The sequence below is a fragment of the Leptonychotes weddellii genome, chromosome 3 (assembly GCF_054177405.1).
Source record: "Leptonychotes weddellii isolate Sample4059 chromosome 3, ASM5417740v2, whole genome shotgun sequence".
NCBI lineage: Eukaryota > Metazoa > Chordata > Mammalia > Carnivora > Phocidae > Leptonychotes > Leptonychotes weddellii.
This window is the reverse complement of record NC_138371.1, coordinates 112,971,789-112,998,273: the sequence shown is the minus strand read 5'-3', so window position 1 is coordinate 112,998,273 and position 26,485 is coordinate 112,971,789. Positions and strand designations below refer to the sequence as shown.

The following is a 26,485-nucleotide window of genomic DNA, read 5'->3' as shown; positions in this document are numbered from 1 at the left end:
AACAGAAAATAAGAAAACTAGAAGAAAATAGAATGCAAAGTTTCAAACTGCCAAATAAATAAAACTGCCAATCCAGAATTCTGTATCCAAAGAAAATACTCTTTAAAAATGAAGGTGTGATAAAGACCTTTCAAACAAATGCTGAGTTAACTGCCACAAGACTGGCACTATAAGCAATTCTAAAAGAAGTTCCTCGGGCTGACAGAAAAGGAATTAAGATGACAGCACAAAACTATCAAAAGAAAAGAAAAAAATAGCAAAGAGAAGAGAAAATGTATATGTAAATAAGAAAGAACACTATTTAAAGTAATGATATTGTGGGATTTATAACCACAAAATATATGAAAACTGTAGCACAAAGAGTGGGGAGGCAACAAATGGAGTTGAACTGTTTTAAAGTTCTTGAACTGTTCAGAAGGTAGTAAAAGCATTAATATAACACAGACTATAATAAGCCAAACACAGATACTATAATCTGTAAGGTAACCACAAAAAAATAATACAACCAAGCATAACTAAAAAGCAAATAGAAGAGATAGAATAATAGTAAGTACAGATGACCCTTGAACAGCAGGAGTTTGAGCTGGATTCTTTTTTGATATAGTAGAGTGGTGTAAAAGTATTTACTCTTCTCTATGATGTTCTTAATAACAATTTCTTTTCTCTAGTTTACTTTAAGAATACAGTATCTAATACGTACAACATACAAAATATGGGTTAATCAACTATGTTTTTGGTAAGGCTCTCAGTCAACAGTAGGCTATCAGTAGTTAGTTTTTGGGGACTCAAAAGTTCTATGTGGATTTTCAACTGTGTGGGGTTGGCACCCTTAATCCCCACACTGCTCAAAGGTCAACAGTACCTGACTGAGTCAAAAGAAGTTAGGAAAAGGAGCAAATAAAGGAATAAAGAAAAGACTGGCAAAAAAGATAGCAAGGTTTAAAACCTACTACATCAGTAATTATACCAAAAGTAAACAGTCTAAACACTAAAGAACAAAGATTCTAAGACTAGATAAAAGAACAAGATGGAAGTATAAAATGTTAACATAACATATATTTTAAACATAAGGATATATATAAATAGGTTGAAAATAAAAGGACAGAAAAAGGTTTGTCATGCAAACAAAACAAAACTGGTACGGCTATATTAATATCAGACAAAGTAGGCATGAAGTATTTGTACAGATATCAAGTGACATTTTATAATTATAAAAGTGTAACTTCATCGTAAAGGCATAATAACCCGATAGTTTATGTGCTAAGTAACATAGCTCCAAAGTATACAAAATAGTTTCTCCTCCAATCATTTCTACTGTCTATCTTGCTTTTCCTTTTCTTTTCACCACACTTCTCACAATCTGACATTTATATTATATATTTAATTATTGTTTCCTTATTCCCCCACCCCCTTTTGGAGAACGTAAGCTCTGCAAGGGCAGGGACTTAGTCTATCTAGATCACACTTTATTCTCTGTAACTAGCCTAACACATAGTAAGCACTCAATAAATACTTGCTGAACAAATGAATAAAAGTGCCACTAGCAACTTATATTCAGTGCTTACTTTTAAAGTTTATAGGATACATTTATTTTCTCCAGTTATGCAATCCTTCAACTTAAATAGTACTTAGCAATCTCTGTTAGTCAAAATTTTACATAAGAAGTTTAAACAAAAAGCTTGAAAAAATGTTACTAGGAAATACATTTCCTTTTCATGCAACAAAGGCTCCAAAATCAAAAATCATCAAAATGTGCCTTTCTTCATTTAGTAAACATATTTAAATATATATATTAACACACATAAATAAAATAATACAATTACATATTAGCTTTCATGTTTATTCAGCTTCACAGAAAATCCAAAAATGTGTCTGAAATTGGTTATCTATCTAAATACCAATTGTTCATTATGGTGACATAATACTATGTGGTAGGGGAGATACACCTAAGTTAAACAAATTCTTAAATTCCTGACAATCTTCAAGTGGGCAAAAGGAAATCTGAAAAATCAAACTTACAAGTTGTAAGAAGATACAGAAAGTAATGTAACCTTTAATACCTGGAACAAGTTCTACAGCCACATTTGTAATTTACATATACAGTGGAGATCACTGAAAAAAAGTTTCCTGTTGCACTGCAGCAAGAAATCTTATTATAATGTAGATTAAATGAACTTGCTACAGAGTGCAGCAAGATAACCTCACTGAAGACTCATAAGATTTTCATAATGGAACTTGTTACAGTGAGTTGAATATTTCCTTAATTTTATACAGTACATATTTTTCAAAATGAACATTATCACTGAAGACTTTGCTAACCACTGTTAGCCATTACTGTTGTATAACATACTTAATTTTACTTTAGTTATAGTATGTGGCTCTCCAAATGTTAGCATATGAAATGTTAAGTTTAAACATAATAAAATAATCCCCTAAGATGAAGACTCAGGACATCAAAACTTTGATCATTATTGCACCTATTTTTCTACAGAAAAATGGAAAATTTACATCATAATCCTCCCAAAAAGTGAACAGACAAGTTGTAAAATCACAGACTTATTGGCATTAAACAAAATCTACAACGCACATTTTTTGTGAACTGATGTACAGAATTAATGTGCAATGAAATTTGGTTAACTATGATCATGCAAATAAAAATCCTCCACAATCATGTTTTCATTATGTTTTATAAAATGGTCTTAAAGATATACTTCCATAAACATTTCCGGTGCAATTTAGTCAATGACAAAAATACAAAGCTATCCCTTATTCTTTATTTTATAGATTTAAAAACATGCCTTTGTACTGCTGAGATACAAATAGCGTGTTTGGGAGAACTGAGCTCATTAAACGGTTAAAAACCAATGCATCTTGGTCCAACATTAGCTGCCCTGTATACAGCAGCCTCCCATAATCACTGGTGTCAGTATCTTGCTTGATGAAGAATGAAGAATAGTTAAATATTGAGAGATTAAGACACAATTCAAAACATTTTTTTTTAAATTAAAGGCCGTTTCATAAACATGAAGAAATCTTCAAAAGAAAAATAATCACATCAATTGTGATATACATTGGAAAATAGTAAAATGTCATTTTCCAAAATAGTTTCTTTATTATATCCCCCATCTATTATAACCAATCTTGGAAATATACCTTAAACATAATGGTGTATTATATGAAAATGCTCCATTATTCAATGTGATAAATTTAATAAGTTAGGATATGATTTTCTTTTCCGATGTTAACTGTGGAAAAAACAAAAGAACAGCACCTGAAATACTACAGTGAATTTAGGCAAGCATTAAGTAGTAACTTTTATGTTTTGGTTCAAAATACAGTTTACAAAACTGTATAAAGGATACTGACTTAAGTAATTTGTTTCTATATTTTGCAGATTACGATGAAAAAAAAAAAAAGAACTGCTCTAAATCCAAATAAATTTCCACTTCTCCCAATCTAGATGAAGTGGAATTTCATTCAAAATTTATAAGATTGTGATACCTACAGTAGCTCAGATAGTTGGATATATCACTCCCACCCTGTCCTTCCCCCCCCCCAAGAACAAGTTTTTGGCTCCAAAATAAAGTACAATAATAAACTCTTGATGAAAAACTATGTTATGGGGCAATCTATCATATACTATGGCTAAATATGAATTTACAGAAAAGAGCACATCCCATTTTCAGCACTTTTTCATAAACATGCAACTCACTATAAAATACAAAACACTTGCTTTCAAGAACAGCTTTATAAAGACACACTGCATCAATAAAATTTTTTCTTTCTGATTAACTTTACACTGTTATGGAGAACTGGAACTCTTCTATGTGTATATATCAGATTTATATTATAGTGTAATAATTTGCATCTTCTGAACATAATGTTCAAGAGGAAATATCTATACACAATAACATTCTAGACTATTAAAAACTAATTCAAATTACAGAATTTTATTGATACAGTAGATTAATAAAAACTGAAAAGGGATGATGATAAAATGGGATAAAGAATTCAGTACATTATTTTATAACACACTCTTTAAAATTAAAATATTTTAAATCTCTCTTTTCTTAAAATTTTCATTGCCATGAAAGGCCAGAAAATTCTGAGACCAATACTGAGGTGTAAAATAATCAAACTTCAGGATTATTTCACAATTTGCGTGGTGTCCTCCCATCGGAGGCATCATTCAGGTGTAATGGCAGACAATATAGCACCTCTGAAGATTAAGGGTGCCTAGGAGTAAACACTAGGTAAGATACACAAGGGAAAGAGACCATTTAACTCTCCAACAAACAATGACATCAAGAAAATGACACCATTTGTTGAAAAAAATTTTTCACAGTAAAATTGCAGAGAATACAAATACTAACACTGACAGATTACTGCTTAAGATCTATCCTAACAAACTCTTTCCAAATCAATAGATCCAATAAACAGTTGGGTACTGTCAGTTTAAAGCCGCAGATAAAAGCTATACAAGCACTTTAGAAGTCAGAAACATTAAAGAAAGAAAGAAGAAAAAGAAAGAAAGAAAGAAAGAAAAAAAGAAAGAAAAAAAAAGAGAAAAAATATATTTACAAGTTTCTTCTTTAGTTTATGTCTACATAGCCATCGGACATCACACTTCCACAAGACTCCATAGTCAATGTTATCACCACGCGTATGGCTAAAGCGCTGTGACCGCAAAACACATGAGGTCATCAAAGGAAGTTCCAACTGTCCACTCTCTGGCAGTCCCGCTTTGTGCATCAAAGGCTTTACTTAGCCTCAAGCTTGACAAAAAAATGCTTCTTCTCAAAGCTTTCACATAGAAAGTTATTAATTACATTTGTTCATCGCCTTTCTCTTTTAGAACTTCGCCGCCGTACCTTAAAAGAAAAATTACCAGATAATTAAAATACTAGACACAGCAGACAGCTTTTCCCACAATAGAGAAAGAAAAAACTATTTTACTTTTCTATTTAATAATTTTAAAGAGAAATGAACAGAAATCAATGTCAAGAGCAAGAAAAACAATTGCAAATATTTTTTCACTCATGTTTCTGTGGTAAAAGAAAACATTTGATCCTTATGAACTTAGGCTTACAGCCGTCTTTCTGGGAAAACAGTTATTGAATGTGGATCATAACAGTCATTAAATACATAGAAATAATCTGAAATTCAGACATATTACAATTTACTGGCAAGTACTAATGAAAGCATAACACTTTAGTTTAAAAAAGACCAGTATAAAGAGGAATATAAACAGAACAGGATTTTAATTAAATTTATGGTGCAGTTTTTGTTTTTGTTTTGTTTTGATGAAGACACTAATCACAATGAACTCTTTAGCCTTATTTTTATATTGAAAACAATAAACAAATACTTTAAGAAACAAGCCCAACAAGTTTGAGACCACACAGTTCAGATATTTTTCTGTGGTCTTAACCCCCCTTCACAACCCTGGTCCAATCATAAGTGCTGATTATGTTAAATAGCACAGAGGGGTGGGGGTCAACTCTGGGACTACATCTCAGAACACAGGTTTCTCAAACAAAGATGGCTGGCTGTACTGATTCAAAGACTCAGCATTAGTGTATCATCTAGAGAATAGACCTTACTTAAATGTGTTAACTGTATTTCTTCCAACGAGAAATACTCAAGATGTGTTAACTGACAAAGCCATTCTTAAAAAAAAATTATCTCAGGAAGAATCACATTCCTACTTTTGTAAAAGAAAGGTCTATTACTAATTTTATAAATTTCAAAGACGTGATTTTATCCTATATGGTTAACTTCTAGTTTCTACTGTGAAACTCAAAGAAAAAAGTTAAGAAACATAAACCACAGTCTATTTAACATATAACAGTGCTCTAAAATCAAGGTACAACTTAAATGCCTGAAGTGTCAATATCAGACAGCTACTTGTTCTTCTCTACATTCAGCTTTCAACTTGATATTTACACTTTCACGAGGCTACAGCTATTATTCTCACTTAGAGTCTCAGTATTCCATAAAGGATGCTCTCTAATTATTCAAGCTGGTCGATGAAACAACTCTACAAACTAATGAAGAAAAGCAAATAAATACTTAGACTTATAAGTAAGAGCAAGTGCTATATGTATCTTACCAAACATTTACCAACTCTATTCTATATTCTATACTATCACACATGGTACTTTAATAAACACATACATTTACTGTAGAAACTTCCTCTTCCTCTGTTTCTTCCTGTGGAATATCATCATTGACAGGAGAACTACCCTGAAACACATCGACTTCTTCACTTGAATCATTTTCTTTAGTAGCTGCTTGTTTGGAGCGTCCTACACGGCTAGAGTAAAACAGATATAAAATAAAATGAACATTCTGATCTTTAAGTAGTAGAAATGCTTTAAATATTTCATAAATTCTCATTTATTATCATTTTTATCCTTCATTACCTTACAAAACAAGAAATATTTTTCTTATTCTAAACCCTAAACCAATGTTTAATCCTAGAATCTCACCTACAAACACTGACCAAGTAACAAAATCATGTGTGACTGAGACCAATACCATAAAGGATTTTAAAACATAAACCAAAGTCTGCTCTTCCTTTTATCTTTCCCAACTCAGTAAATGGCATCTGTATCTCCTGAGCTTCTCAAAACAGAAAATTTGGAGTCCTTCTTACTACTGTACCACTCTTCATCTGGCCCCATAATTCTTACAAAGGAATCTCAAATCCTATTCACTTCTCTCCACCTCTATTGCTTCTACATTTCCAAACCATTCTCATCTCTTTACCTCTTCTCTAAAATGTAAAAACAGCTGATGTCACTCATTCCCCCTTGGTAACTCCCTGCTACACTGAGAGAAATTCTATAATCCTCCTTAATATAGTATATAAGGCCCTGCAGACAGTCCTGGGGTACCTGTCCATTCTCCTCTCTTTCTACTCCCCAATTCCTCACAACTACACTGGCAAATTCTTGCCTTCCTCCAACTCTCTGAATTGGCCAAGATTTTTCCTACTTTGGAACCTTCAAATCCAATATTCCCTCCAATTGTGTTCTTCCTGTTTTCCATCAGCCTAACTCCTACTATTCTCAAGAAATCAACTGTCACTTTCCAAAGAGAAAACTTTCCAATTCCCTAGCCCTTCCATTACTTTCTCTTACAGTACCCTAAATTTTCATCAGGGCATATATCACAATTTAGAATTCCATATTTAAGTGTGATTATGCAATACATGCCCATTTAGATGGTAAATCCCATAAGGACAAGAATCATGTCTATTCTGTGCCACCATATCCCTCAGCACCTCATACTCTCTGAAACACAGGAGGCAATGAAATATATGTAATAGATACCACCATTTAATCAAATGTATCCCTCTCAATATTTTTCTATCTGCATATATATTCTTTCATTAAAAACTTTTTTTTTATTTGAGTGCAGTTGACACACGTTACCTTAGTTTCAGGTGTAGTGATTCAACTTATTTATACATTATGCTATGCTCACCCCAAGTGTAGCTACCATCTATCACCATGCAATGCTACTACAATATCACTGACCATATTCCCTACACCGTGCTTACGCATTCCCAAACTGGAAGCTCGTATCTCCCACTCCCCTTCACCCATTTTGCTCATACTCCCACCCCCACTACCCTCTGGCAACCATCACCTTATTCTCTGTATGGTAACTTTTTTTTAAAATTAAGAATACAGCTTATCACTTCTCTTAGGTAATCCAAAGTATTTTTTAATCCACACTCAAACCAAGTAATTTTTTTTACTTGATTCAGTTTTTCTCAATTCCACTGAGGTCAGAACAAGAAAAACAGGCAGATCATAACATATGTTATTCTACTAGTTCTAAAAAAAAAGAGGTTCCCCATGAAGGGAAGATACACTGTTAAGACAGAATATAGAGGTTTTTTGCACTGATTTTTAAAAGAAATACTTGTTAAAAGAAATACTTCTTTTAAAAGAAATAATACTAAGTATTATTTCTAAATACTTGTTTATGAGGAAATGACATGATAATCATTTAAGTCCTTAATTTTTTGATGCCCAAATATAAACAAATTACAGTTATGAGCCTGAATGATATTTCTGCTATTTCCTCATTATAAAATTAATTCTGGAAATTTAATATTCCTTAAGAATTTGTTTAAAAACAGTTATTTTCCATAATTGAATCCAAACACATTTACAAAGTTATCACAAAAATATACTTACCTTTACTTTTTTACCCAAGGAAAAAATTAAATGGAAGAGGGCATGAAGTAGCTAGACACCCAGGCAACTTTTCCTCTTCCTGTGGAATACACAGGAATAGGAAATACTTCTAAGGTAAGCATTTAGCCAAGGCACGCTGGCAAGTCTGAAAAGCCAACGCACTGATGTAATTATGTAATGGGATTACTCTCAGGAAAACTGCAGAATTTCTGACTAATGGAAGACATGCTATTTTAGTTCCACTTAAATAACTGAGAAAAAAGGGCAAAATATACAAATTACAGTACTGATGTTCCTGCTACTTTAATAATCTTAGGTACAGATTTGTTATTGTAACTTCTTATAAACATATGTTTGTGTGAACTTCTAAAACTATTTATATGTAGGTATGGATGTGTTAATTTGATTAGAAAAGAAAAATTCAAAACATCAAAAACTTCAGATCTACATGTGATAATTTCAGTGGATATAATTTAAAGAAAAATAATGGCTGTTACTTTCCTACACAACTCAAAGAATAAAAGCAAAAATGTAAAAACTATTTTTTTTTAAGTTGCTGAGGAAAGACATTAAGAAAAACTGTAGTGTGGAATGACAAGGCAACCTGGTCAGTACGATGTGATTATTTAAAAATACCTTCTCATCTCTTTAGGTACTATAAAGTCTGTATTGGAAATGATAAACTATATGTTATTCATTTAAAAATATTTGCCTAAAACCTGTAAAAAATGTACAAATATTATCAGAGAGTTAATTGGGATATCAATCACTTAGGTAAGTTTATAAAAATTTTATCTTACCTAGTGTAATGGGAATAACTTTGTGAGATTTTAAATACAGCCCTATGTATATTTAAAAATTTATGAACTTTTGCAAAATAATTTGAAACTGGTTTGAAATTTAATATTATTTACAACTTACACATTTTTTTTTGGTTGTGATGGTGATGGCGTTTTTGATGGTCTTCCTCGTCCTTTCTGTGGTGTGGATTGTGTGGATTCAACTGCACTAGTTTCAGGAGATTCTGCTCTGCTTTGGAGAAGACCCAAATGTGCATAGCATCAAATTATGATTTATAACATAGTTACGAAACATATGCAGTTTAGAGTTGCGCGTACTTACCTCTGTTGTGCTCTCCTTGATGTTCGGTGTTGTTTGCTCTTTGACTTCTGTTCTGTATTTCCACTTTGTCTTTCTTCTTCTTCCTCTTCTTCTGGTGCTGAAGGTCCAGATTTTTTTTTGGTTCCTTTTTTAGAAGTTTTCATTGTTGGCTCTTCTTTTGGTGTACCTCCACCAAGAGGTTTAGGTGGTCGGCCTCTTTTACCTTTCTTTGGTGGACTATTCTGTTCATCCTCATTTTCTAATATATCTTCTTTGAGCCTCTTTTCTTCAGGCCACTGCTGTTCATCTGATTCTGAAGCTGTATGGCCTCTCTTCCGTCCACGCTGACTACCTTTAGGTTTCTGTTCCTGTACCAACTTAGTGAGGTCATCCATACCTAATTTTTCTTCTGAATCTGTGACAGGTGTTTTTTTCCGGCTTCTAGGTTTGTCCAATTCAGACTAGGAATAAAAACCACAATTTCAAACATAAAATTGTAAGTGTGCATATTTTGAAAAATAAAACAAAAAACATGCTATCCACTTTGTCATAAAAATGTGCTTAAATAAAATGTAGAGTTCTTAAGCACATCAGAACCGTAACTACTTGTATTTTAACTAAAAAAATTATCCAGGGTAAGAGGATAAATTTTTATTTTTACTTAAGCTAGAGAGCCTCAAATGGAAACCTTTCAAGATCAGTATTTTATTAAATTATACATTTTAATGAAGAGCTATTTATTTCATTTAAAAAATTTCTAAATTCCTTGCATGAACAATGGATAACTATACTAAAGTACAATGGATCTGCTCTGATAGTCAATTTAAGTAATTCTAATTTTACTACACAGTGTTTAAGACATAAAATATCAACTATGCTATATATCATGCTTAGACACCATAAAAAACTTTTATTTTATAAACAGAGGTTGCAAGTTACAAAAGTTAAACATATTCATCACTTATTAAAAATTTTGAAAACACTTCTGAATCAAAGATACTGCTTCTTTTCATGTACAACTAATTAAAAACAAAAAAACAATTTAAATTATTTAATTGGTACTCAAATTTAAAATAAAAGCCTAGTCTACATTCAGAGAATTTAGGCACTGAGCAGAAGATGCAAACTGAGGAAATTCTCCAAAGAAATCAAGAACAGTATGAACCCTTATAGCTTCTCCATACACATACATGTATAAAACCCATAAATAAATGTAAATTTTATTTCCAAAAAGTTTATGCCAATTTACATTCTTAAAAATCAGTGGTAGAAAACAACAAAAATTATCTGATTAGTTTAATAGTCATTTTGTTTCCTGTCTACAAACTCCCTAATTATGCCACTGGTATTATGTTCTTTGCCCATTTGCATACTGGAGTCTTAGTATTTTAATCTACATTCTTGTGTATATTTAAATTTTAGTTCTATTTGTTATGGACTGAATTGTGCCCACACAAAATTCACATGTTGAAGCTATAACCCCTAATGTTATGGTATTTGAAGAAAAGGTCTTTGGGGAGATACTTCAGTTGAGATGAGGTCATGAGGGTGGGTGGGGCCCTCATTATAGAATTAGTCCCTTATGGGAAGAGACACCAGAGAGATCTCTCTGTCTCTCTCCACCATGTGAGGACACAGTGAGAAGGTGGCCATCTGCAAACCAGGAAGAGAGCTCTCACCAGGAAGCAAATTGGCCAGCACTTTGATCTTGGAATTCCCAACCTTCAAAATGGTGAGAAAATTAATTTCTGTTGTTTAAGCCACCCAGTCTATGGTATTTTGTTATGGCAGCCTGAGCAGACTAAGACATTATTGTATCTTAACAGGATTTGAGATGAAGTTTTAAACTGTTTTTCCTATCCACCCCCCAAAGAGTATTCCAATCATTTAAAAAAACCACTGACTTATAATGCTTCCTTTATTTTGTATTGTTTTAAAAATTAATAATGTTTCTGAGTTATTGTAATAGCAGCATAATATTTTACTAATTATAAATAAATACATTTGTGTCTGGCTGGGCTGATCTTATTATTACTCCTCTTTTTTATATTTATTTATTCTTCTACATGGACTTAAAATCACACTGGAATTTTATAATTACATATATATTCATTTAGAAAGAATGAATAAGAAAAAGAATTTTCTTATTTATTTTTCCCATTACAGAACATGGTATGCCTTCTTTCTCTTCAAGTCTTGTATGTCTCTCAATTTGGACATCTCCACATAGTTTCCCCCGACTTCTTTTTTAAGGAAGTTTTAGATTGATGGATGTGTCTGTCTGTCTGTCTGTCTACCTACATATTTTTGTTGTTGTAGTGGTTATTATGGTGAAGCAAATCTCCTTTCACCCAAGTGTATACTTGATATAAAGAAAAATTAACAGAATAAAGTTAGTTATGCACATACATACATCTATTTATATGGCTACCATGCTAAATTCTTAGTTTTTCAATTGCTTCTCTTATTTTTCTAAGAGTACAAAACAAATGAATGTCTCTTCTTTTTCACTGTCATATGTTTGACTATTTCACATCTTCCTGAATTTGTCAAACATTCTAGAACAATCTTAAATAACAGTGATGACAACAGGTTGCTTGTTTTGCCGATTTTCAATAAAAATGCTTCAAGCATTTTGCCTTTATGAAGAATAACTTAAGAGTAACTGAATGAATAACTACCGATTTAAACAGATAAAACTTTCAGCATGTTAAGGAAGTATCCTGCTGGTATTAGTTTATTAAGAGTTCATATGTATCAAGAATGGATTTTAAATTGTATTTATGTCTTCCTAACATGACCTGAGATTATCCTGTTAGTATTCTTATTTGGTATACTGATTTGCTATATTATATTAAAAGATTTCTTAGCATTAAATTATCCTTACATTCCAGGAAAAATAGACCTGTTAAGTGACTGGTTTTAATCTGTTAATGTTTATTTAGAGTTTTGTACATAAATTAATAATTAATTGTTGTTACTCAGAGATGCATAGATAAGGGAAATACTGAACTAAAACTAAATTTAAAATTATCACCTCCAATTTAAAATGTTACAATTCATTTTGATGTCCAAAAATGTGTAAGGTAGTTGAATTCCTTTATGCCCTGGAAAAGGTTGGTGGTTAATAGGATATTCTATGTCTGCTTTCTTGAGAATACTATAAATAATCTAGTTTGCTGAAGCACTACCTTCTCTAGTTTTTCATTTTGCACTGCACTGTCTTAAGAACAGAGGGAGTATAAAACTGAGGTTTGAAGCAGGAAACAGGGAAAATATATTATCTGTAAAACTAAATATTTGAATATAAATGTATATGGAAAATAATTCCTGTGTGGTGAAATTTTAACATCAAAGTGGTAGCATATGCAAAGACAGTACTCTTTCACTATAATCTACTGGTCTTTAAATTGAACTTCTGTCTCATAATGCTAACCTCTTTGAGGATATTTCAGTTGATATTTATTAATAAGGTTCTTGTAGTATTTCTGAAAATGGATGCAATGTTACACAAAAGGAAGACAAAGGCCTCCATTATAATTATACAAATCAATTTCAAAAGCTCAGAATTTCAAAACTTTTCTATGAAATATAGAGACTTTGTTCTTCATTGCTCTAAAAGGTAGAACTAGATATAGAATTTATAGGATAACAAAACATTAAGAGTTCATCACAACCACGTTTCCCAGTTTTGGCAGGATGTGGGGATAAGGGAGCGGGACAGTATGTGGGTATGGGTGGCCTAGTTGATGTTTCCAATAAATAGGAGAAATTATAAGCTCTCCACCTAAGGCATTTTCAAGCATGTGCTAACCAACTCTCATAAAAGCTAATGAAGGAATTTCTGCATTAAGTGAGAAGTAGGACTAGAAGACATAAATACCTTTTCCAATCAAGGTTCTCTTCTATAAATCCAGATAACAGGATTCCTTTCTGGCTAAGCGATCAATTTTTAATTCTGCTTGGGCAAAATTTTTAAACAGCCAATAAAAATCAGAATTTACAGTATAAATAGTAAGGATTTAGTAAGAGTTTTAGAATTATAATTTTTTAAGTGGAAGAAAAACCTGGTAAAACAAATTACTGGAGAAACTTGAAAACAACTGAAAATCATTTAAACTTTTTGGGATATGTAATGTTGGGCCAGTGGAAGACAAGAAGGGCAGTAATATTTCAGCGAAAGCAAAAGTATTTTATTAATAACCTTCCACCTCTACTAACAGAGTAGGTTCAAATGCATTAACTTTTACTTTAATTATTAATAAAAAATATTGATCTTTATAATAATAAAACAGCAGCAACACCAATTAACTTAGGCTAATTCATTTATTCTGATAAACCTTACCAGCTAAGGAGCCACATTTTAGAGATAAAGAAACTGATTCAGACAGCCTCACTGATTATTCAAGAAATGTTTAAAGCTAACCTAGAAAGCCAAAATGTGTCCAATTATTAAGGCTATCAGATGGTGTTGGAATACATAACTGTATTCTATATCTGCACTAAAACAAATCTGTCTTTAAATGACATTTATAAATTGTTTCTATCATACAAGTTATCATTGTTATTAAAATCTAAAAACTAAAGGCGGCCTTTATGAAGACTGTAGCATTTCCTACTAGTAGCATTTCCTTACTAGAAGCTTATTTAGTAATGAAAGTCTCAAGAAATCATCTAAAATGGAGGAACCTTTAAGGACTCTTATTCTACCTCCCCCCTCCAACGCTAAGTTTAAGCTTACTGTGTTTTAAAAACAAGAACAACAACAACAACAACAACAAAAAACCCAAGCAGTTCTGAGTATGGGACTGGCATTTTGGTTTCAAAGATCTACAGAATAAAGATCACTTATTAGAATGACAAGAAATACAAGAGAATCAATATGTTTAAATTACATGGTAGAGGGTAATTATAAACCCAAATTGGTGATTAAAACCATTAAAAGAAAATCAAATGTCAAATTTGAGAATAATATTAACTGGTTTCAGTGTAAAAATTATTATTTATACAGTAAAATTATTTTTATCATTATTATTATAATTATTATAAAATCAAACCAAATATCTCACCCTTACAAGATCAGAGTCGTCTCTCTTGTCACTTTTTTTTCCTGGCAAAGGTGAAGACATTGTGTAATCTTCATTTTCACTGTGATCCATTTCAGAGCTATCAAGCCTTTTAATATAGACATTTATAATCATTATTACAATGAAATAACTTAAAAGCTTTTTCTGTTCCCTAGTGTAGCTTTATAGCTTTATGAGGAAGTTTCATTCTTTTCAAAAAAGTATCCATTTTATTCTATCATATTTAGCAACAAACCAACAAGCAATGAATCACATTTAATTTAACATAATAGGGAAACTTTAAAAATCACAAATTTAGTTTTTATCCTAAGTCTTTTTAAAAACTAAATTCTCTTTTGGAGTGGGCACATAAAGTAAATTAAAACTTTTCTTGTTAGCAAGTTGAATTGGCCTATATTACTACAATCTGCACTGTCCCCTATCTCTCTCATATCCCCATTCCACTTTTTCTTCTCTGTACTCTTAACACCCTCTAACACAATAAAGTTATTATGTTTATTCTCTACTAATCTTCCCCTGCTAGAATGTAAGCATGGATCTTTGGTCAACTGTACTGAGCAATTTATACTAAGCACTTATACCAGTGCCAGGCATAAAGTAGGCATTCAATAAATACTTACTAAATGAATTAATAGCACATACTCTCATTTATTGGTATAAAGGCTGTCTTCTGTCCTAGGTGATCACATCCTTAATCTGGCTTTAAAAACCATTTAAACATTGTTAAATCCTAAATCTCAATCTCTGACCCAGAAGCTACCCTGAGCTCTAGACTCACATATCCAATTGCCCACTCACTTGAATTTCTAATGGGCATCTCAACTTTAAACAGCCAAAACAGTCATTTGGACACTCCTCTTTTCCACATCTCCCCAGAAACAGACACACACACACACACACACACACACACACACACAGCCTGTTCCTCCTCAAAGGCTTCTACATCTCAGTAAATGGCACCACCACCTATATAAATACTCAGGCAAAACACCGAGGATACATCCTTTTTTTTTGAAAGATTTTATTTACTTATTTGACAGAGAGATAGGAGAGAGCACAAGTAGGCAGAGCAGCAGGCAGAGAGGCAGAGGGAGAAGCAGGCTCTCCGCCAAGCAGGAAGCCCGATGCGGGGCTCAATCCTAGGACCCTGGGATCATGACCTGAGTGGAAGGCAGAAGCCTAACTGACCGAGCCACCCAGGTGCCCCCCTAGGATACATCCTTAAATATTCCCTTTCTGTAACTATTCACATCTAACCCATCAGCAAGACTATTTGGATCTACCATCAAAATAAATCCTGAATTTGACTATTTACCATCTTCTTCCCAGTTTATCCCTTCCCTGAAGTACTATTAGCTGACTCCTAACTGGTTTTTCTACCTCAATTCTAGTTCCTCTATTCTCCACAATCAAGGCAATCTAATAAAAGTACAAATCAGATCACCAGGCTCCACAGCAGTATCTTAGCAGAGGGGGAAGAGTCGAAGACAATACTGAGGCTCTTAGCCTAAATGACTGGGTGAATTAGATCTTTGATTATAACCACGAATTTGACAAGAAAATCCAGGAATTTAGGAAATGAGTTGCTGGAAATGCTTTGGTAATGCTAAGTAGGAGGCCATCCACTAGAAAATGTCCAAATGATAGAGGTGAACGGTCACTTAGGTATCAGCCACTAATATGTATTAATACAGGAATCTAAAACAAGAGCTACAAGTGTAATTTTTTTCAATTTCTACTATATATCACTTGACAATTTATTCATTACAAGGAAATTGATAAGAAATTTCAGAATATCTCCTTTCTTTATTGACTGGTTATAAACAATACAAAAGACAGCACAGTCTTTGCTAAAAACTAAGCAAAATCAATACACAGTGGCAGTTAAGCCCCGTACAAGGTTCTGCTGCTAACAAACGGTGTACAAAGCACTATGCTAAAACTAGTGAAAATGTGAATTCTTTTCTTTTCTTCTTTCTTAAAAAGAAAAATCTGCAGAGCGTGATTTGAAAGTACAACTTTAAAACAATTTTTTAAACAAAAAAGTTTATACATGTACACAGGAAAAAGAAATTCAAACCAAAGAGTATATAAAATGATCTCCCTCCTACACTAGATTACCATAAGACGTTGTGTAGTCTTCCAGAAACTTTCTATGCATATAAAAGCCAATGTGAATACAAATCCTTTCTAAAAACTTGAAAGTACTATAATACTGTTCTATTCTTTGCCTTTTTACTCAATAATGTATTGTCAAAATAATTCATATTAGCTCATACCTCATCATTTTTAATGATTATGTATTCCATTATACAGATGTACCATAATATAACAGTTTTACAACTGCTAGACATTTAGCTTATGTCTGCCAACACAGGCTATACTAACAAGCTAAAATATGAAAGGCTAAGATGGAGTGCCTATCTAAAATAAGAGAGCAAATAAGTAAGAACTTGTAAATGGCTACCAGTGTTAAATGGGAATGTTCAGGTATGCACTGATTTCCATTCACTGACATTAAATGTTTTGGGTTACATTCTTTTAGATCTCATTGCCTTGCTGGAATCCTTAAATGTAAAGTATGATATTAGGTTCTTACCTCCCTTTTATTCTTCCAGGAGAGCTTGGATTTGAGCTGCTGCTTGCATTGCTTACAGTTTCCATTCGTGATGACTTTGTCTGAGATTGCTTGCCAGCTGATGAAAGTGGCTTATTAACAGCTCCTAGTACATTGGTTGTTTTAGGCTGAAATGAAAAATGCGTATCTCTTTCTATTTGATTAAAGCCAAGAGAAATTTACATGTAAAGAGCCATAAAAAATATCTGTCGAAGTGTTTACATACAAATCACACACACAAATATGCCTATCCTTAAACAAAATAAGGATTATGAATTGAATATCACTTGTACAAGTGAAAAACTATACAGATGGCATAACAGTTAAGTTTTTTAGCTATCTGAAGGAAAAGGCTTACATAGAAAGTGAGAACAAATAAAATGTGCAGTCAACAAAAATAGATAATCAGACTCTTGCTCTGGAAGGACATAAGAAGATGTTTTTAACTTTAAGACTTTTTTTCTTGATATTACAGGATAAGATATTTAAGGATCAAGGTCTCCAGGGCTTTATTATAAGCTACAAAATAAGTTCATGTATCTCAGCTTGCATCTATACAGTAAATATAATTATTTCTAACTAGCAAATGGAAGATGCCTAATAATTATATTTTTTATCTTAAGATATATCAATTTTAAAGAAATACAAAATAACATAGTTATGCCAATAATCATACTAAAATAAACTACCACATAAAAATTAGAATGACTCTCAAAACGTACTTTGCCAGGAGTGAAAAACGATTTCATTTCTGGAGGCAGATAATTTTTGGTGTTACTGAAATTCTACAAGCAAGGGAAAAAGTTGCAGTCAGTGAATACTGAAACACTATACATGAGGTGGTTCGAAGCCAACAAAGCATACAACAGCTTTTGTTTCACAGTACATAATAAAATACATATTTAAATAATCAGTCTAACACAAAATTTCAGTCACTGATTTTAAATACTGTAATAAGGGGCACCTAGGTGGCTCAGGTGGTTAAGCGTCTGACTCTTGATTTCAGTTCAGGTCATGATCTCAGGGTTTTGAGATCGAGCCATGCCATGTGAGCCTGCTTAAAGATTCTCTTTCTCCCTCTCCCTCTGTCCCTCCCCTCCCCTAAAAATAAATAAATAAATACTGTAATAAGTTTAAACTAATCTCATACCAACTCCAATATTAACAAAACATATTTGTACTCTTTAACATGTTAGAGCTCTGTAAGCGCATCAGAAAACCATGCTTCTATACCAATACTCTCCAGAGGAGAGACCACATATACTCCTGTTATCTTAATCACAACAAGGTAAAAGCAGACAGTCCCTTTTAGCTACTGGGTGAGCCTACATACAAGGCTGTTGTAAATCACTATACACTGGTTAAACTTTCATTAGTATTTTACTTAAAAACAAACATAAAAACAAAAACAGTACTGGTAGTTTCCATACTCTCAGTCAATAGGCTTAGGTGCATTGTGAATCTCTAAGAACGATTCTAGAAAACACCTATTGTATCTTGAGTTTTGTAAAAGTGGTTTAGGAACATTTTTGTAATGCTCCCTGGGTCTTGAACCTGTTCCTGTATCAGTTCTCTGGGTTTCTTCATACCAGTTATGAATCTCAATCAAGGCTTATAACTTCAGACTGTGTCTCTATCAGCATTCTCCTTCCCATTTTGGATCAATGGCCAATAACGACAGCTCTACATGCTTTGATCACATTTCTGCCTGAACTCACACACTGGCATAAAACTCTGAATGCAAACTCTAGATCATCTTAATTAATCTCTGAACCTTATCTGTGTCCTCTAGTTTGGCCCATATTCTAGTCTTGAACCACATTAGTAAGACTCATAGTGACTTTTCCATGACATTAGTAGAACGCTCTTGATCCTGAAATCTTCCCATAACCTAGAGCTGAGAATACATTTTATTTCAATCTATACAAACAAAATCTACAATAACTACCTTGTCAGGTTGGGTGAAAAAACGAGCTGGTAGTACTGGGTCTTTAGGAGATTCCAAACTGTATGTGGTGCTCTTTGACATGATGATATTCATGGCAACATCACACACAGTATACAGTTTCTGCAATGGTATTAAAAAAAAATTAGATACTTAAGGTGGCATCCTCGACTCTGTGAATTAGGAGTAATTCTAGAACATGCAGTCAGTACAGGCGTACCTCAGAGATACTGCGGATTCAGCTTTAAAGCACCACAATAAAGCAAATGTTGTAATTAAGTGAGTCAAATGAATTTTTTAGCTTCCCAGTGCATATAAAAGTTATGTTTACACTATACTATAGTCCACTGAGTGTGCAATAGCATTATGTCTAAAAAACAATGTACAATGTAATTATAGTACAAGTAATTAAAAAATATTTTATTGCAGGGGTGCCTGGGTGGCTCAGTCAGCTGAGTATCTGACTCTTGATCTCAGCTCAGGTCTTGATCTCAGGGTCATGAGTTCAAGCACCGCACCAAGCTCCATACTGGGCAAGGAGCCTAGATAGATAGATAGATAGATAGATAGATAGATAGATAGATAGATGATAGATAGATAGATAGATAGATAGATAGATAGATAGATAGATAGATAGGTAAATAAATAATTTTAGAAAAATTTATTGCTGAAAATGCTAACCATCATCTGAGCTTTCAGTGACTTGCTAAGTTTTTGCTGGTAGGGAGTCTTGCCTCAATGTTGATGGCTGCTGATGATCAGAGTGGTGGTTGCTGAACTGTGGTCATTTCTTAAAACGAGACAATAATGAAGTTTGCTGCATTGACTGACTCTTCCTTTCATGAACAATTTCTCTGTAGTGTGTGATGCTGTTTGACAGCATTTTACCCACAGAAGAACTTTCAAAATTAGAGTCAATCCTCTCAAACCTTACTCCTGTTTTATCAACTAAGTTTTTGTAATACACTAAATCCTTTGTTGTCATTTCAACAATCTTCACAGCATCTTCACCAGGAGTAGTTTCCATCTCAGGAAACCACTTTCTTTGCTAATCCATCACAGGCAACTCCTAATTCATTAAAGTTTTATCATGAAATTGCAGCAATTCAGTCACATCTTTAGGCTCCACTGCTAAGTTCTCTTGCTATTTCTACCACATCTGTAGTTACTGCAGCCATGGAAGTCTTGAACCCCACAGTCATTCACGAGGGCTGGAATACACTTCTTTAAAACTCCACTCCATGTCGATAATGTGACTCCTTCTCATGAATCATAAATGTTCTTAATGGATGTAAAATGGAGAATCCTTTCCAGGTTTTCAATCGACTTTACCCAAACTTATCGGAAGAATCACAATCTATGGCAGCTATACCCTTATAAAATGTACTTCTTAAATAGTAAGACTTAAAAGTCGAAATTATTCCTTGATCCATGGGTTGCAGAATGGATGCTGTGTTAGCAGGCATGAAAACAGCATTAAACTCATTGTATATCTCTGTCTGAGATATACATTTTATTTGGATGAACCAGTGCATTATCAACAAGAAATAAGATTTTGAAAGGAATCTTTCTTTCTTAGCAGATCTCAACTATGGGCTTAAAATATTCAGTAAACCATGTTGTAAACAGATGTGCTGCTATCCAGGCTTTGTTGTTCTATTTATAGAGCACACAGAGTAAATTTAGCGTAATTCGTAAGGGCCCTAGGATTTTCAGAATAGCACAAGAGCACTGGCTTCAGCTTCAAGTCACCACCTGCATTAGCCCCTAACAAGAGAGTCAGCCTGTCCTTTGAAGCCACGCATGGACTTCTCTCTAGCTATGAAAGTCCTCGATGGCATCTTCTTGCAAAAGAAGGCTGTTTTATCTACATTGAAAAACCGCTGTTTAGAGTAATCACCTTCATTAATTACCTTAGCTAGGTCTTCTGGGTAACTTGCTGCAGCTTCTTTATCAGCACCTGCTGCTTCACCTTGTGCTTTCTGTTGTGGAGCTGGCTTCTTTCCTTCAACCTCATGAACCAACCTCTTGTTAGTTTCTGCTTTCTTCTGCAGCTTCCTCACCTCTCTCAGCCCTCACAGAATTAGAGAGTTAGGGCCTCGCTCTGGATTAGGCTTTGGCTTAAGGGAATGTTATCACTGGTTTGATCTCCTATTCAGGCCAAACTTTCTCTGTATCAGCAATACGGCTGTTTTGCTTTCTTATCATTTGTGGTTTTCACTGGAGTAGCACTTTTAATTTCCTTCAAAAACTTTTCCTTTGCGTGCACAAGTTGGCTAACTATTTGGCAAAAGAGACCTAGCTTTCAGCCTATCTCAGTTTCTACATGCCTTCCTCACCAAACTTCATCATTTCTAGCTTTTGATTTAAAGTAAGAGACATGTGGCTCTTCCTTTCACTTGGAATACTTAGAGGCCACTGCAGGGTTCTTAATTGACTAATTTCAGTATTGTTATGTCTCAGGGAACAGGGAAGCCTGAGAACAGGGAGAAATATGGGGGGACGGCTGCTGGATAGAGCAGTCAGAACATACACAACATCTGTCAATTAAGTTTGCCATCTTAGGTGGGTACAGTTTGTGGCACCCCAAAACAATTACAATAGTTGACATCAAAGATCACTGATCTCAGTTTACCATAACATAAGCAGTAGCAATGAAAAAGTTTGAAATACTTGTTGAAATGTGACACAGAGACATGAAATAAGCAAATGCTGCTGGAAAATGATGCCACGAGACTTGCTCAGTGCAGGGTTGCCACAAACCTTCAACTTGTAAAAACAATGCAATTATCTGCAAAGCACATTAAGGTTATGACTATATGCAGTTTTCAGTACAACAGTGTAAGTCAAACTATTATGTTCATTATTTCTTGTAACAGCACTACCACTAATTTCCGTATTAGTAATTCTACATCGGTAATTCAAACTACTAATAGAAATACTAATTACTAAATACTAATAAAAAGACTTGATAATGTCTATACATACTACAGAAGTAGCATATCCACACTAGAATGCTTATATCAACATGGAATCATAATTATTCAAAAAGAATTACATACTTCATTCATTTTTGCATCATCTGGTCCTTGGGCATCTTTTGTTTGTTTAATATTTTCTACCATCTTTCTGATAAATGCATGACTGTTATTTTCATTTTTAGCCATTAATATTTCTAGAACGAACCAAAGACATCTAAAAAAAGGAGGGGGGAGAAAAAGAAATGAAGTGGAAAAAACTGGTTGCTTAATATAGATATAATTCCAAATATAAATACAATAAACTCCACAAAAGGAAAAAATTAAAAAGAGAAAACTACCCATCAATCAACAGAGAAAAAAAGGTATGTCACACATACATATCATAACTTATCAACAATGTAGGTGTGAATTCATAAGACCCCTTCCCCAAAATTCACTAATGTTCCCAAGGAGGCAGGTTAAAAAAGAACTTAAGTGGTGGAGCGAATGAAGTGATCCTAACTCCTAGCAATGATTGGGAGGGAAGAGACTGCCTAAAGTAATAACTGGGCCCTGGATAAAATGAAGCCTCAAATACTCAAGACTGACTGCAATCCTGATTGGAAGTTTTCAAGAAAATAGAACTACCCCACTCAGTAGTTAAGAATCTCCATGAATAAGTTAGAGAAGAAAAAGTCATGGCTGACAACTACACATACTGTCTTTGCTTAAAGAGGGAAAAATTAAAAGGAAGTTTCACTAGCTAAAGTTATTTACATAAAACTCTATTCTAGAACAAATCAAAAGTGCTTTATCACTTTACAGACAGAATGGGACAGGGTTTTAGCACAGAGGAGAAAAGTAAGGAAGAAGAGAGAAATGTGAAGCAAGGTATCATTCTAGAAGGGGAAAAATAACCTTAAGGATCTCAGGTATAGGATAAGTTCTCCTGGAGTAGCTCTCTGACAGAATGGGGAGATTACTCATGGCTATACTGGGGCAATTTAAAAATAAACCAAATGTTTAGTAAGTTCCGAAGAACATTAAATGTATTTCAAAAACCAAAGTTTTCTGAGAAAGTGGGGTGGTTAAAAGTTTTCATTAGTTACAATCACTCTAACGCAGAACTCATTTTGGGAGAATTGCTTGTATTTAAAAAAACAGAAACTGTGGCTTTTCCCTTGCCATGAGAAAGTTATAAGTAATTTGATTTTATTTTCTTAAGGCACCTCAAATATTTAACTATAAAATATTTCTATGAACTAAGAAACCAGCAGTTATTTTAACAGGAAGCTAAAGGCATAATAAATTCATTTATTCAAAACCACAATGGTAATCCTTTATTATAGCAGAAAGAGAACTAGGGTCTCAAACTTAAAGAACTATGCTGGTGTTATAAAGACTTCTCTAAACACCATTATATTTCCCTATTCCACACCCAGGCATAGATGGTTTTTTGGCCTCTCAACAATAATCTTTGAAAGAATTACAAGTGTCATAAACTTGAAATAGAAAATCACCAATGAAGTCGTAAGTGGGGTAGTTCCCTGGTTACCAACTTGGCCCGTTATTAAATTAGACCATTCTCTCTTCCTACAGAGGAAGACAGTTACTGCAAAGAAAAAGTGCTATGTGAATAAAGCCCACATGAAAGTCCAGAGCTGCAGAAGAAAGTAGGAAAAGACAGGAACTGGAACAGAAGCTTTTAATGGACTGCATCCTAGAAAAGAAATGCCAGAACGGTAGAGAAACAGAATAGTAATACAGTAATTGTGCTAAATTAAGTTTTGGGAAGTCACATAGGAAATGAAATATGAAGAGATGGTATGAAAAAAGAAAAACAAGAGAATAAGGGAAAGAACCTTAAACTCCTAAGAAATTAAATAAATCTAATAAACTAATTATAATGGAGATTTCATTATCAGCAGCAAAGAAAAAAAACTTCAGAAAACATGAAAATGGGATGAAAAAGTCTTACTCTTTAACATCTTTAAGTTGTTCAATATCCTGTACTTTGACATAATCTGGGTCATGTGCCAAAAGGTGAATTGTATATGGAACAACATATTCTGGTAGAAGAGACAATAATTTTTCTGAAAAAGAAAAAAACAAGACAAAACAAAAATATCCAGGTTGTTAGAAAACCAAATCTTACTCTTTCTGTCTGACTCTGATACCATATTTCCTGCATTCCAATAGTTTACCCACATGGCTAGAAGAAAAATATACTGAAATGTCTAGTGTTGAGGAACATCAAAAACAAGTTTATTTACTCATCCAGCACATCCAATATTGAAATGTCTACTAAATGCACCATTTGTTGAGGCTATAAAGACACATATTTTCATTTTCAAATGCACATGGTAAAAAGTGACCAGAACAAACTATCCAAGACTAAGAAATTAAGAAACATAAGATCCATTTTTCTTATTATGAGCAACCGTATGTTTAAGACTCCCTTAAGCTGCTAAGCAAAAATATGATACATCTTTCAATGTTAATACTGCACAAATATAGGATGATTGATACTATTTGATAATAATATAGATGAGATAAAGTGAGCAGATTAAAAACAGGCACACAAGCACCTGATACTAACATCAGCTCCAGGTGAAAACGATGAAAAATGGAAGACCTGTACTTTTTTAATCTAAAAGACAGTACGTAAGACAATCTTTATATGTATTATCTGTATTTTACTGTTTTATTTAAAGTATCTCCAGTGTCAGTGCTTATTTTCCTTAGCCATTTAGTCAGTTATACAGAGATATGGGTTGCTATTTAAATACCTATGCATTTATATTTTAAAAATGACCTTTTTTAAAGGAAAGCAGTTACTGAAAAATAGTAACAACCTTATATTTAACGACTGCCGATTAGACAATAATAAATAACAGTAACATCATTTTGTATTCTATAAAACTGAAACTGGCTAGAAAAGTATACTTTTCATTTTCATATATGCTTACCACTAACAGCTGCATGCTGCTTCAGATACTCGCGTCTCACATTTATATTTTTTACCAGACACTGCCTAGCATGAGCTCTTCTCTCTTTTACAGGATCTTTTGCACAAAGTGCACAGATTGCCATATACTCAAGTGGAAGCCGTAATCGGGAAAGGCCTTTGTGAAGTTTCTGAGCAAACACTTGTCTTACTTGATAGCATTCATCCTGTAAAGACATAATTATTCCACAGATTACTCATATGGCAGCAAAGAGTAAGTAAAACTCCAAATACAAAATTTGAAGGGTAAAGGAGACTAAGTGTATTCACAACCATTGCTTCTGCTCACAAGACTGAGATGTTGTGATAAGTTAATTTCAAGGCTGGAGTGTAATTACCTGGACCCTAATTAATAACTACCAGTTACATGTGTTAGAAAAAAATGTACTTTTTTTTTTTTTTAGATTTTATTTATTCATTTGAGACACAGATACAGAGAGAGAGAGACAGAGAGAGCATGAACAGGGGGAGAGGCAGAGGGAGAGGAAGAAAAGAAGCAGGCTCCCTGCTGAGCCAGGGGCCTGATGTGGGGCTTGATCCCAGGACCCCGGGGTCATGACCTGAGCCAAAGGCAGATGCTTAACTGACTGAGCCACCCAGGTGCCCTGAATGTACTTTTAAAACAGATAAAACTAGTACATATAAATCCATCCTAAGTTATTAAAAATAGTTTAAACAGTATCTCATATTAGGCTACCTCAGTTACTGAGCAAGATAAAACTCTGTCCAATTTATATATTTTAGATTTTCATATATTTTGCATTTTCAGATTAAAATGCACAACTCTCATCAATTCCAGAAACACCAAATTACTTTCAGTTCTATAAATAAACCAACTGTTCATTACCGCTGTGCCTGTTTCCCTCATACTCCCTCTCCTAAACCACCCACCTCCATTCTCCTAACCAACTCCTCCTCAACTCTAACAATGGCTCCTCTAGCTTCAGAAATCATTGTGGAGTCTTTATCAGGCATCCAGCTCTGTGCCCTCTTAGCATTCTATGTATATCTCCAGCATAGCATTTACTATACAGTGTTAAAATATTGGTTTATAGGTCTTACCTATCACTGCTCATTCCGTAAAGACAAGAACTATATCTTTATTCACCTTTGTGCCTCTAAACTTAGCACAATATTTGATATACAGATTATCTGTGGAATAAACTATAGGACAAAGTTCAATATGATATTTAAGTCATATATGAGACATACAAAGATCTTCTATAGACATACAAAGACCTTCATAATTACACCTTACCCTCCACCAATTAACACAAAGTGTGGTATGTTTCATATTATTGCAATGTTATGTATACTATTTCTACTATCTATAATGTTCATTTTGTTTTTCTTCAAAACCTAGGTCATAACATCTTGCACTTATTTTTATTTATTTATTTATTTGTTTATTTATTTTTATTTTTTTTATTCTTATGTTAATCCCCATACATCATTAGTTTTAGATGAAGTGTTCCATGATTCATTGTTTGTGCATAACACCCAGTGCTCCATGCAGAATGTGCCCTCCTCAATACCCACCACCAGGCTAACCCAT

At 33.5% G+C, this 26,485-nt stretch overlaps 1 protein-coding gene across 10 annotated transcripts in view; it reads right to left on the bottom strand.

The window, feature by feature from the left end:
• Positions 1-1,826: 1,826 nt before the first annotated feature.
• The window catches only part of PDS5B (PDS5 cohesin associated factor B), a 186,688-nt gene continuing 162,029 nt past the window's right edge, over positions 1,827-26,485 (bottom strand). For 5 of the 10 annotated variants that reach the window (XM_081814806.1, XM_081814809.1, XM_081814808.1 and 2 more), the window contains 11 exons: positions 24,893-25,097; positions 23,902-24,016; positions 22,026-22,158; positions 18,967-19,086; positions 17,741-17,803; positions 17,001-17,146; positions 14,384-14,489; positions 9,336-9,775; positions 9,135-9,245; positions 6,178-6,316; positions 1,827-4,871 (listed from right to left, as the gene is read on the bottom strand). In XM_081814806.1, coding sequence (XP_081670932.1) covers positions 4,836-4,871; positions 6,178-6,316; positions 9,135-9,245; positions 9,336-9,775; positions 14,384-14,489; positions 17,001-17,146; positions 17,741-17,803; positions 18,967-19,086; positions 22,026-22,158; positions 23,902-24,016; positions 24,893-25,097 — 1,614 coding nt within the window. In that variant the 3' untranslated portion in view covers positions 1,827-4,835. Of the gene's footprint in view, positions 4,872-6,177; positions 6,317-9,130; positions 9,246-9,335; positions 9,776-14,383; positions 14,490-17,000; positions 17,147-17,740; positions 17,804-18,966; positions 19,087-22,025; positions 22,159-23,901; positions 24,017-24,892; positions 25,098-26,485 lie in introns of those variants that run through there. The other 5 variants (XM_081814810.1, XM_081814811.1, XM_081814812.1 and 2 more) reach the window with 5 other exon arrangements.